The sequence below is a fragment of the Pseudoliparis swirei genome, chromosome 18 (assembly GCF_029220125.1).
Source record: "Pseudoliparis swirei isolate HS2019 ecotype Mariana Trench chromosome 18, NWPU_hadal_v1, whole genome shotgun sequence".
NCBI classification, from domain to species: Eukaryota; Metazoa; Chordata; class Actinopteri; order Perciformes; family Liparidae; genus Pseudoliparis; species Pseudoliparis swirei.
Window position 1 is genome coordinate 11,419,163 of NC_079405.1, and position 14,400 is coordinate 11,433,562.

The 14,400-nt window shown below is 40.3% G+C and overlaps 1 protein-coding gene across 1 annotated transcript; it reads left to right on the forward strand.

Moving 5' to 3' along the window:
- The first annotated feature begins 794 nt into the window (after positions 1-794).
- On the forward strand, positions 795-13,111 carry hrh1 (histamine receptor H1). Its single transcript, XM_056437931.1, has 2 exons — positions 795-926; positions 10,783-13,111. Exon 2 carries the CDS (start codon positions 10,992-10,994, stop codon positions 12,624-12,626), a length of 1,635 nt encoding a protein of 544 aa, XP_056293906.1. The 5' UTR covers positions 795-926; positions 10,783-10,991; the 3' UTR covers positions 12,627-13,111.
- The last annotated feature ends 1,289 nt before the right edge of the window (positions 13,112-14,400 follow it).

Below are 14,400 nucleotides of genomic sequence, written 5' to 3' on the forward strand. Positions count from 1 at the left end.
AAATGTTTAATTGTTTCACAGCCCTAGTTTTTATCTGTTTTTAATTTGTAAAGAGATGGAAAGGATGGGAAGCTTGAAATAAGAAAGTCTGACTAACAAAGCAGTTCTGTACTTGTCAGTGTTGACCAAACAGCCTTATGATTATGTCAATTCTTGTTTCAAGCATTAACTTGCTCAAAACAAGTAATAACATCTCATTAACAAGTTTTAATACCTTATTAAGATAATTGAGGACTAAAACACTTAAAACAAGTGAAATGCTCCAACATGAAAACTGCCTTGTAAGAAGAAATATCTTGTCAGTCAAAAAACAAGCATAGATTGCCTTAATTTGAGATATTTCATCTTACTTAGATTTTAATTTTTGCAGTGTTTATCATAGAACTTAGATTATGTTAAATTGTAATAGTTCATTTTGACTTTGCACATGTACATAGGGAACATTTGTGCTTTAAATTAATACATATAGCAAGATATTATCATAGGAAATATTAGGGAGAATATTGATATTGTTGATGTGTTATGAAGCATGGAGGTAATGTCTACTCTATGTATATGTCAATGGCAGAAGTAATGTTTATAATTGTTTATGTGTTTATGATTATATGTATGCCGCATGAGAATGAAAGTTAGTTTATTGTTTCAATGTTGACACATGAGTTGGAAGCCGGTTGAAGTCCGTGACGTTGCTTGAAGCAGGGGAGTGACTTTTATTTTGAAAGGGAACTTTCCTCACATAGGTGACCGGAAGTAATGTTGGTCGCGGGATCATGACGTTTGACCTGGCTATTTTATGACCCGTTGCATTACCTGTTTACGACCTGGCCGTAAGCCAACGAGAGTGTAGCATGCTGAACTGACCAATGGAACTAACTCTTAGGATTGAGAGGTGTGAATGCCGTTACTAATAAATACGGGTGGAAAGGGTGAGTTCGTTCTCTAGACGGTCGGAAGGTTACAAGACAGTTCCCTATCAGCTACTTTGCTGTTAGTCTGTGGCGTAATATTCCGGTCGGCCCTACGATCGTAGCTTCAATTTACTGCTTAGACTTCTTGCCATTAAATATTGTTAACCGTATCTATCGGATTCAGATTCTCATTTTTTAGCGAGCACGGGACCTCCAGTTTGACTTCACGTTAATCATTAATAACAGAAGGAACTGACACTTTGCTCATTTCTGCTCCTTGAATGCAGACTGGCCCATCAATGTGTAGCATGGGCCAAAGTCTTCGGTCTGACAACTGAACCACTGGCTCCACAGACTCATGCAATCATTTCAGATTTACTTTATTTTCAAGCTGGTTTTGTGGAATTCAGTCATGGTTAAACATTGCGCCTGGTGCACATGTAATAGTGATACTTTGTATCCAGGGTTGGAGGAACATATACGTTGCTAAATGGTATGATTCTCCGTTTCTGCTGCAGAATCTCTATGAGATCCTGGATATATCCTTAAAATGCATATTATAGACCTTGCTGTCCTCTTCCACCTGAATTTGCTGTTTCCAAAAATGTGATAATATTTTCTGATGGAGTTAGTGACACTGTGGGCTCTGTGGTAGCATCGACAGTTTGAAGTAGCAGTGTGTGTGTGTGTGTGTGTGGGGGGGGGGGGGGGGGCTTAAAGATATTATTTATGTACTCACAATTCAGAATATCACATCCACACTATCTAAAATATATAAATTATTATTTATTTGGTAGCTCATGTGCTGAAATAGTTTAAGTCCCCAACCAGTTGTCATTCAGACCAAGTTTTCCTAAGGTATTACTGGAGGAATATACATTTAATTTCAATATGGATAGATTTGCATGATGAGCCTCTCTGCTATCTATCAAGCGGCTTTGACTGAATATTGCCACCCTCCACATTGCCGGCTTCTCTGGGTTGGAATTATCCAGAATGCTAACGCCTCACTATTTCTGCTTACTCAGAACGGAAAACGCTTTTGCATTTGTTTGGGTTTTTTCATAATATCTAGACATTTTTCAAATGTAAAAATGTATTTTAGCGGAATTTCTTAAACAATCATAACAGGAAATGAGATTGTCGTGTTCTTCTTAATGTACTAATATCTAGTTTTGAATAATAATAATAATATACACTTGATGACTGTGACAAACAGCAATACAGCACAATCAGGATTCTTCTACATAATAACAAAAGGGGAATTTGACTTCTGTGGCCTCCACTTTATTGTCAAATTAGCACCACTCTAAAAACAAAGACAGACATGGAGAGCAAGACAGGCAGAATATGAAAAGAGACGAGAGACTGTGTGAGAAGAGCAGATTACATAAATCCTTCACCTCACATGCATGACTATGTGACTGCAAAATGTCCAAGAGACTGAGGAATTGAGGAAGGCAGCGTGAGCAGAGGAGGTGGGGGAAGCGGAGTAAATTGAAGAAAATTAAGTGGAAGAGGGGAGAGAATTGGGATTTTAGGGAGAGATGGGGTGAGCGAGAGGAAGAAGGAGCGAGAGAAAGAGAGAGGGGGAGGTTGATGAGAGGTTTATAAAAAGGAAAGTGAAGATGGCGTAGAGGGCGTATGAATTGGGCCTCTCAACAACGGCAAAAAGACTGCAGCTGAAGAGGACTCCGATATGCAGCTTGTCAAAAGCACTTATCAGATCCAGCACAGCTTGAAAAATGCTGACATGCAGACAAAATGTTGAAATCAAGTCAACTGGATAGCGGTTTGATGACTCTATTCAAATTGTCTGACTGACACAATGTGTCAAGGAATATGTTTTGTTCGCATTTTTCATTTAAAAGTTGGTTCATTCATCCTGCACATTTTAATTACGGAAATATTCAAATGATGTGATGAAACATAGTTTTCCGCTTTAAAATACTCACATTTCTTTTTATGTTCCCGAAGTGGGTTTTTATGCTGAAGATAAATGTGTCATCATTATAACATGACTAAGTCCGGGAATTATATGTTAATGCAGTTCTCTTTTTAAAGAGATTTGGTTCATGCTGCACAGCTACACAGCCGTAAATCCCAACCACTGGCGCTGCTGAGGATTATGTGTGTTGCTCAAGGACAATTCAGAAGTGCAGATGATTCCTTTGCAATTCCTCTGTTTGGAAAGCAAGCTCCCCACCAAGTATATACTTTAAATACTGCATAATATTTGAATGAAGTGGATATGTATTCGATATGTCACCCATCCCTATAATTCACACACATACTCCTAAAACACAGTTCACACAAATGTATTTTTAGTTGCATAGAGAAGTCAAAAACCTTTGTTATGTCAAGCACAGAATTTCCATTTCATGCCACTATATATGATATGATACGATATGATATGATATTCCTTTATTTGTCCCACAGTGGGGAAATTTCAAAAAATACTCGTACAGTAAAGGTCAGAGGGAACTATTTAATATTCACTTTTACTCCACTACAGCTAGAATGACTTATTCCCACACATCTCGTACAACATAATGCCTAGATTGAACCCAAAGTATTATAAAACAGAATACAAATCTGCAACTATGTACTGAGAACTCAAGTAATCGTTCATGCAACAATGCCAAACTTTCTCTTTAGCTTCACAAATATAATTCTTTCTTTTTTTCTTATTTTTTACAGTAAACAGAACCGTTTGAAGAATTGGAGAATTTGATGAGACAAGCAATTTGAAGATATCACATTGGGCTCAGTGTAACAAACCAAACAAATAATGGACAAAACAATCTGCAGTTTAAACAGAAATGAAAATATTCGTAACTTGAAGCCTGTATGTATGAGAGAAAAGAAAATACAAAGTAGTATTTTTCACAGTGTGGTCTTAGAAAGTAAACGAGCTGAACACTTCCTCTATCACTGCCTCAGTCTGTTATGTCAATGTTATTATAGGTTTGGTTGCACACTGGCTAAAAAAACATAACACTGTAATTTTAATGAATCTAGAGACCATCCTGTGATGAGATCACACCAGCCTTCATGCTAGAGACGAACAGAGGCGTGGATTGAGAGAGCCACTGGCCCCTTCCCTACTTCCTACACCCTCTACTTCCGGCGCCCTTGCTCGGACCATATCAGCTTTTGTTTTAATCGCAACGACACACCTGTAAAGTTTTTTTAAACGGGCATCTTGCACAGTTGTGACACTATTGAGGTCACAACATTTGTCCACAGACATTTAAACATCTGGCCAAGTACTCAGACCCGCCTCTGTGGTCGTTCCCACTCCAGTAGGTGTCTCCAGGACCACGCTGTACCATGATGACACACATAGAGACTCACAAGGTCCACATAATACCAGCAGCGTCGCTGTTGCAGCTCGTCACTAAGTAAGTGAGGAGGTGTTGAAATTGGCAAGAGGAGAAGAGGAGAGGCCTGGAGGGAAGAACAAAGGAGGAGGAGTTAAGGATGGGAACAGGAGGATAGAAGAAATGAAGGTCAACTCCACCTTCTGCTGTACATATTCTGAAATGAAGTGAAGGAGTCTACTAAACTACTGTTATTAAGGTTCACCTTTCTGCTCACCTTTAAGAGCCGACATGTGATGGGTTTGTTTCCAAAGGGTTATAAAGTCAACAAAGTAAGCGACGGGAGATTAGCCAGAGATTTTCTCCTCTTATCATTTACCACTGATCTAAAGGCGACTGCGATGAATAATAGTGCGGATTATATGACTGGTATTGCATTTACAAAGGCTTTACCGAAGGTTATGCTGATTATAGGAGCGAAAAGGGAGCTTTTATTTGTTTTGTGAGCTTGTGAATCCCCAACATATCGCCCCACATAAGATGATTGCTACATGGCATCTTTGATGGAATACTTCAGCAGGTGCAGACCTGGCCAGCAGATGTCCCTGTTGGCCTACAAAAAGGCCGGACATGTTTGCTTTAGTAAGCGTTGCTATGGAAAAGAGTTTGCTACGTTTAAAGCATGTTATGTAAGTCAGGAGCATAAATGATCCATTAGAAGCTTCTGGCTTAATTTGAAAGATAAAATGACCCCACCAAAAAGTGCACTGTAATTTGTCTGTTTCTTTTCTTACACTCATTATGAGCTATTATGGGCTCACATACAGATTGACCTTAATGACATTAGGAAGACCTCTGACGCACTCATTCACACACACATTCTCACATTCATGTGCACTGTGCGTGCACGACTACTACTTACACGTGTGCGCACACACAATAAATAAATCAGATTACTACTTCTGCACATTCATATCTGTCTGTTTGGATCAATTTGACTATTTTACACAAATTTTGTATCAATTATAGAATATAAATATTAATCAACCCGTATAAAAATCCCTGGCGCCTCAATTGTCCCTGAGATAATCTGCTTGTCCTTTTCCTTAGAGTAATTAACACATTTTTACTCTTTATACTGAGGAGAAGAAAGCAGTCAGCTGTATGTAAACAATGGCTGGCTTCCTGTTTTCATGAATACATTCAAGCTGTCGCTTGACCCGACTACCTTGATTGGGTTTTGTGAAAGGGGGATTTTCTAAAGAGATGTAGGAGTACAATATCCATAAAAGTTATATCATCCTATACTGTTCATTTCTTGACACATTTTTTAAATGAGGTTACCATTACCTCTATTGTTTCATCCTTGTCACACACACACGCACCCCACACACACACACACACATACACACACTCACACACACCTGCCTTTCTTCAACCTTTTTATCTCCTCTGTCTTTCCTTCCTTCCTTTGTTTGTTTGTTTGTTTCTTTCATTATTTCTTTTCATCACCTCTTCACCTGCAGCTTTTCATGTAGGGGAGAATGGTAAGACTTTATCAATGTTTTCGCCCCAGTAATCCCAAAATATTTATTATGTGCATCTAACACTGACTGATACATATAATTAATTGTTACAAGTCTTGTGCAGATAAAACATACCTGCAAACTTGTTCCTGTTGCACCCTGTCGTCACCAGACATCTGTCAACTGTGTTTTTCTGTCATTCAAGGTTTGCGTTTTCATTTTACGTAATCAATGCATCAACCACCTCCCACACTTCCTGTTTTGTGACCCAGAGCCTGCAGGTCCGGTCTGCCGGCAGATTCACAGCAGCTGCTGATGTGCTGGTGGTATGTTGCCTTCACAGCACAGTTTGAATGGATAACAATATTTTTCAGTGTAGTATTGCTACTTTTACTTCAGTCAAGGATAAACTTCCCTCTGTCAATGTTATTAGATTTGCTTGCTCTCTGGCTGAAAATACATAACAATTGTGACTTGAATAAAAACTGGAGACCATCTTAAAATGAGATCACAGCAGCCTGCGTTGCTGAATCTGACCGGGGGCGTAAAGTGTGAGGGTCAATGTTCACTTACTCATGTTGGCGCTTTTAAATTCATCTCATAGTCTTCTTCAGCCAATGTAACAAGATCAGTTGTCGTCACAAAATATATAGATGATTAAACAAAACAAATATCAAGTTCATTTGAAAACTACATGTTGCTCAATGTTCAACTCACTTAACAATAACAGATGGCACAATTTAATTAAAGTTGATGGAAACAGTTTTTTTCAATTGGGAGGCATAAAGAAACATAATTAAATAAAATACTATTAAACGACAATACTGAGTAAGTTTTTGAGCATCAATTCTCACTTTACTTACAGAAACATAACACAATTTGAATATCATTAAACCCAAGTTGTGTTGTCACTGGCATATTAGGATTCTGCCACATTTGACCTGGATCAATCATATGAATATTTTGATTATCATTGATCATATATACTCTTTTAAAAATTAATGTATCTTCATATATGATGCTCAGTGTGCTCGAATAGTCTCCTTTTATTTAATGTTTAAAATATTGAATGACACAATATCACACACTATTTTCATACCTTGCATATAAATATGGTTTTCAAATGTGTATTCTAGAGTTTTTACATATTTGGCCCTAACAGGCAAAGCTTAGCAAAAAAAGTAATTTGTTATCTCAAGATAATGAAGGCTAATCGGCTAAGACATAATTATGACAAACCACAGTTGCTCGAGTCCTGCTCTGCGTTATTTGGTTTCATGGTTTTTATTTTTCATTGCAGTGCAATGCATGTTACACTCCTGTATTTTAAATAAAAATATTAAGATACTATATTTAGTATACAACAATATATAAAAACAGAGAAAATACAGTATATACAACAAATATAATAAGGTATTTGTACTCACGGTTATTCAAACACTGCTATTGGCGATGAAATTAGAAATATGAACCTCATGCTCTGCAAAGGAGTGGAGCTTTGTCTAGATATAAATATATATTAACTTTAGTCAGCGTGGCTTAAAATCCAGAAAAGACTCCCTCAGGTTTCTCTGTTGTTGTTCTTGTCAAACCGACTCTGTAACTCTTCGTAACACTATCAGACTCACCTTTTAGAAATCTGTAAATGTGTATTTCTTGGCACCATTTCAAAAGTATGTACTTGCAATAAAAAGAAACTACTGGAGCTTTCTGACCTCATTAACTTTACCCCACAGTTGCATGCTTTTATCAGGACATAAAAATCAACCTTCCCTTTTGCCAAGTAGCCGTTTCACAATGGATCAAAACCCAGAGAAGCCCGAGATAAATCCTGGACTAATTTTCACAGAATCAGTACAACACTTCCTCTATCCAAACGTTCACTTTCTCTGTACTAGTTTAACATTAAATGTGCATTTTAATTGTGTTGTAGATTGCTTCCTCTGATCCTTTCGCAAGGAAAGCAATCAAATTCAAACCTCACAAAAACTCTTCTTTTCCCCCAAAGCTGAGCTGTGAATGAAGTTCTAAAAAGGTGATGGAATGCACCCACGATAAATCAGTCATCCTTATGTACGTAAATCCACATTCTGGAGACAGTGAGACACTCCTGGCGTGGGTGGACAGGCTGCCCTGATGATTGCTGTTAAGCCATATAGCTGGAGAGATTGGCTTTATAGGTACCAACTCCAAGTGGAATAATATGCAAAAGAAACCAACCCAAATTGGCTTTATATTCTAATATCAGGCTTGCTGAGTGAACTTGATGAGACTAAGTGCCCGTGTTTCATCCTTCCAGCTTGAGTGTTGTGGTTGGAGGAATTCATGATGTTGCCATGCAGATACTGCTGTCCTCAGTCACCCCAATACAGCTCCCCTCAGCTTTCCATAAGATGGCTCTGCTCAGTCTGCTGTAAATAAAAGTGAAACCATTGAATGATGGTGTTTCACCACACTGTTTCAAAAGACTTTTACTGTAAGTCGAGATAACGCTGCGTTTATGACATGGAGTAAGTTATACACGCCTCTGCTCCCGGTCTGCGTGTGCAACAGTGGTGACTCATACACCAATCATAACGCGCAACTCCATCAGTTTACTTACTGCTGCAATGGTTCAGCCGGGATGTCACGCAAACTCCAAAGTCTAGAGAGAGAGAGGGGGAGAGGGAGAGAGCGAGAGAGAGAGAGAGAGAGAGCGAAAGAGAGAGAGAGAGGGAGGGAGATGAAGACGTTATCTCTTTCCTTTACGCGTTTTCTGATTATCAGCTGGAATACACGCTTGAATTAAACGGACGTAGGCCTACGTCATTCATTGGTAAGTCAAGAAACTATCGCCACCATTGCATTAACTTGACTGTAACGTAAGAGAGCCGACAATGGCAATGCCATCATCCGACTTTTGCAAAACAATAAGCATGTGTTTGTCGGTTGCGCGCTGAGATCCTAAAAGTTTGCGTGCAGCGCGTCAACAGGTGTCCTCTGCGCAGCGCCTCGCATTTAACCCGACAGCCATTATTTATCGCGAAGAATAGGCTCCATCAGGTCTCACCAGGCCAAAAGATGAATGTGTTCCCGCTCTATTGTAATGAAATCAGACAAACAGTGGTCATTACAGATAATCGTATTCAACTATTAGCGTTGGGCAAATATCCTGTTCCTTCTCTGCTGCCCAAATGCAGGAAACACGCAACGGCTCCGTGGGTGTTCCCCCCCCCCCCCACATTCGTGCCTTTGGATCTTGTTATTCTTTCAGAATTCGGTGAGTAGGCTAACTTGCGATTCCTAAATATTTGTGATACAGTGGCAGTTATTGTATAAACAGAGAGAATATATGAACACGGCGAGAGAGATAAAATGTGTAGTCACACATTTGAGCTCAGATTAAAGCATAAAAAGATTTATGGACACGAATGTGAAAGATAAATCATCTGAGAGCCTGTCATTTAGTGGCTTCAATTAAAGTTTGTTATTCGAGGCTCAAAATATTAAGCATTGATTCACAATATTCTGTGTTTATGTGTGGCATAAAAACGACTTCATCACCCATTTGAAGCTCTGACTGTTGGAATATGCTCCTGTCAGTGTTTCCAGAAAAGTACCTTCCTCCATACATCATACACAGGATAGTGCCATAGTTTATTAAATGCTTCCAATACCTTCAGTCATTTCGCCTTATTTATTGGATTAGTGGAGGCAACACCATATAAACACATTGGCTGATGAGAACAGGGTATCTTTATTTTTCCAATTTTGCCCCATTCAATATAAATAATATTCATGTATGTATCCAAACCAGTTGGCATGAGTCATTTTCTGCGGATGCAGTGTTTTTTCCTCGATGAAGCAATGAACACTTGTGAGCGTGGTGTAATTCTTCCTCCTGAGTAAGCATTGAAATACAGAGTTACAGACAAAAACCATAGTCACATCTGCTGGATAAATAGGGAGGAAATAGATTCATTAGAATGAAACTGATGCTTCTCCAGGATTTCTACATAATCAATAATCTACACGAGTGTCATTCCTCCCTCTCTTGAATTATTAAGATTTAGATATTAATATTTTCTTGTTGATCACAAGCTGAAAACCTCACAACCATATTCTTAAAGTTCTTATCTTGTTATGCACTCATAGTGGGGAGGCTTTTACTGCATACCCAGACAGTAGTTGTTGTTTTTGACTTGTGAGGAATGAGTCAATACAAATGTGAATGGTATTATTAGCAAAATAACACACAGGAATATAATAAAGAGGGGAAAAAAGAAAAGGCTGAATGCATATTTCAATTCACAGATTTCTCACATGTTCAGAAATGGCAACCTGCCTCCATGGCAACGGGATGTCTATCATCCTTCTCTTTAAAAAATCAATACTCCAAACATCCGAGACAATATTTCCCAGCAGCATATCGATATATTTTCACAAGAGACGTCTAGCTGTGCTTTGTACATTCAAACATGACGAGACAAAGATTCTATCAGAACAGCAGCAGCCTTTTATTGCTTCCTTTCCTCCAATCACTTTGTCTCCTCCGGTGTCATTGATGGGAATCGCCACCCTCCGCTTTGTGTTAAAGAAAGCCAGCTGGACGGCTCACTGGCTTCCACCACTCGAGTTACATATTTCTTTCTCATTGAAATATCCAGAATCTATGTATACAGTATACACAAATAGTTTTCATGTCTTTAACTGCTAGACACAAGATGTCTCCTACTTCACTGTAGAGTCTATTCTCAGCATGTGTGTATGTGTGTGTGTGTGTGTGTGTGTGTGTGTTTGCATTGAAGGCTTTCAGTTTCCATATCACGTGTGTGAGTTGCATATTGGACCATGATTGAACAAATATGTCACAAAATTGACAAAGTGCATTTTTTATACACAGATTTAAGGTGAGAACAGAACATGTTTGTCCTTCTGCAGATGATTGTTAAAAATATTCTAGTGTCAAACGGCACTTAAATCATTCTGCATTTGGTGGTTAAAAACTATGTCACGAACTGATATGTTTTTTCTTTTGTCTTCCAGGCGTTAAAAGTTTGGATTTACGTAACAAATGGACTGCCGATCAAGACCACATGGATTCAAACCTTTTCCAAGATTGAAAGGATTACTTTGGTAATATAAAGGTGCACTATGGCATACAAACTGTGTAATTACACCCCCCTCACCGGCCGACAGTTGAAGATGCACTGTCCATGATGTGACTGGCTCTAGAGGTGACCAACTCACCTTCCATGATGGAATCTGGTCTGTCACCTTTCTCAGACCCTCTAAACCTCAACACCAACAGCTTTATCAATAAAAGCCACAACAGCTGGAGTGGCCTCCTCGATGCCGACTCGCTGTGGAGCAATCACACGCTGAACCTCCACGACCGCTTCCACAACGCCATGCTGGGGGTCTGTCTGGGACTCATTTCTCTCCTCACGATCATGATGAACCTGCTCGTCCTCTACGCCGTGAAGAGAGAGAAGAGCCTCCACACCGTCGGGAACCTCTACATCGTCAGCCTGTCTGTGGCCGATCTGATCGTGGGCATCACAGTTATGCCTCTGAACCTGGTGTATTTGTTGGAGGACGAATGGAAGCTGGGACGGGCTGTCTGCCAATTTTGGCTTATCATGGACTACGTGGCAAGCACAGCCTCAATTTTCAGCTTGTTTATCCTGTGTTTGGATCGGTACCGCTCTGTCCGACAGCCACTTAAGTATCTAAAGTATCGCACACGGGGAAAGGCCAGTGTGATGATTTCTGGAGCCTGGCTGCTGTCAATGATGTGGATTATTCCAATTTTAGGGTGGAGGTCTTTCACTCATGTAGACCTTAAACCTGAAGAGGAAAACAATTGTGACACCGATTTCCGCTTTATCACGTGGTTTAAGGTTATTACTGCGGTCTTCAACTTCTATGTACCCTCAATTTTGATGGTGTGGTTTTACACACACATCTACTTGGCAGTCAGGCAACATCTCAGGGACAGAGAGAGAATCATTCATCCCACCGACTCATTTGGGGAAAATGAGATTGGACAAAATGCCCAAGCGCCAGAGAAAAATGATTCCAAATCACCCAAGATGGATCTGAAAGTTCCAATGAAACTGTCTAAAAAACAACGCTTGCTAGACCAGAACACTTTAGATCAGCCGTATTCTCTCGAGGATTCGGATAAATTTAAAACGGCGTCATCCAGATCTCATCGGAAAATTGGTGTCAAGTGCCAAGAGACGTCATTGCTCGCCATGACAACAAAGCGAATCAGATTGACAAAAAAGTTACAAAGGTGCTCCTTGTCTCCTGAGGAGAAGCAGACAGACGTTGAGTTTCCGGTGCAACAGGACGTGATTTGCCTCGAGGGGAATAATGAGAACAAACTTCAAGCGTCTTTAAATGAATGTCACGTCACGGTGCCAAAGTCAGTGAGTGGTGTTTGTGGCATCAGTCAGGTTTCAGACGTGCAGAGATACACTTCTGTGCTCTACAACAACTACGACCCCAGTCAGGCTCCGGCCTGGACTGAGGAAAGGGTCGAAGATGAAACATTTAACCCATCTAATGGAGTGACTTTGAAACAGACGTGGCAAAGATTTATTGACCAATCACGTCAGCGCATCCAAAGCCTGAGGATCCATAAAGAGCATAAGGCTGCCAAGCAGCTGGGCTTCATAATCGCTGCTTTCTTGTTGTGTTGGATACCATACTTCATAACTTTCATGGTCATGGCGTTCTGCAAAGAGTGTGTGCACCATGACCTTCACATGTTCACCATATGGTTAGGTTACATCAACTCCACTCTCAACCCTTTTATTTACCCGCTCTGCAACGGTAACTTCAAACGAGTCTTCAAAAATATACTTCACATTCATGTGTGACAGGCATAGCAGAGAAATCAGAACAAAATCATCGGTGTCTAAATGCTGCTGATATTCACAGATAAGAAGAGAACATCTGTTCATTAATTAAATGTCTTAAACACCCTCGCATTGGTGAATTTTATTTAAGTGTAAATACAACTGTAAATGTATTTTGAACGTCAATTACTTCAGTTTGTTCTAAATATTATTTTTGTATTTTACTGCCCTCCAATTCACACTCATGGCAACAGTTGAGGAAAATGTCTGAATTTAATGATACTTATTTTGTCGATGTTAAGTCTCAGACCAGACCTTTAAACTCAGAATAATGTAATCTCTCACCCTAGTAAAGAGGAACATACCAATATTGGCTTTTGAGCGGAAGAAAATTATGTCAAAAATGTGTTTTTAAAAATATATTTATTTGTATTTATTTTTGCACTATCAATGTACAGAACCAGAGATGTAACATGACACAATAAATCTAACGTTTTACAAACCTGTATTTGTCACTTTTTTTGCATCATCATTAGACCAGGACAAGGAACATTAGTTGTCTTTTAAATTCAGTCCAGGAAAAACCGGCCGAGCTGTTTGATTCGTTTGGTTGGTACTTTATTTCACCTTTCTTTTGAGAGTTTTTAAACATGCAAGGTGTAACACATTAAGATCGCCATCTTAATAATGATCTGTAAAAATCATCTGCTCATTGTTGTTTGGTTATGCGTTGTCAATTCTTTAACGTCATCAAGTAGAAAAGGTGAGTGAATTTATTAGCAAATACTATATCAATATTTATATATTTCAATGTGTATGTACGGATGAGCTCGGCGCGCTGGTAATGACCGAGAGGATCTTCCGTGAGAGCAGTCTCTTGTGCTTCACTGAGACGTGGCTGCACGCGGACTATCCGGATCACAGCGCGTCTTTGCCCGGCTTCAGAACTGTTCGGGCTGACAGAGACGCTACACAGAGCGGTAAGATGAGGGGGGGCGGGATCGCTGTTTATGTGAATGAACGGTGGTGCCATCCGGACCATGTGTGCGTGAAGGAGCGCTTCTGTAGCCCGAACATTGAACTGTTGGCCGTGGGGATGCGCCCGTACTATTTGCCGAGAGAGTTCACGTCCGCCATTGTGGTTGTCGTGTACGTGCCGCCATCAGCTGACGCTGAGGAAGCTGTGGACACCATCCACTCCACTGTGTCTGCTCTGCTGAATCATCAGCCTGGAGCATTCATGGCTATCACTGGTGACTTTAACCACACCACATTGGAAAAAGCTCTGCCAACCTTCCATCAATACATAGACTGCCCAACAAGGAACAATAAAACTCTGGACTTGCTGTATGCTAATACTAAGGACGCATACAGCGCCACTGCCCTTCCCCCCCTCGGCAGGTCTGATCATGACCTGGTCCGGCTGACACCCAGGTATGTTCCTCTGGTGAAGAGGCTGCGGTGACCACCAGGACTGTGAGGAGGTGGTCTCTGGAGGCTAACGACGCTCTACAGGACTGCTTGAGTCAACGGACTGGGATGTGCTGTGTGGACCGCAGGAGGACATCAACAGGATGACCGACTGCATCACGGAATACATCAAGTTCTGTGAACACACCACCATCCCATCACGGACTGTGCGCTGCTTCCCCAACAACAAGCCCTGGATCACCAGGGACCTGAAGGCGCTTCTTAACATGAAGAAAGCTGCTTTCAGGTCTGGAGACAGGGATGAGCTGAGAAAGCCCAGCGCAACCTAAAGGTGAAGCTCAGGAGGCAAGGACTCCTACAGGAG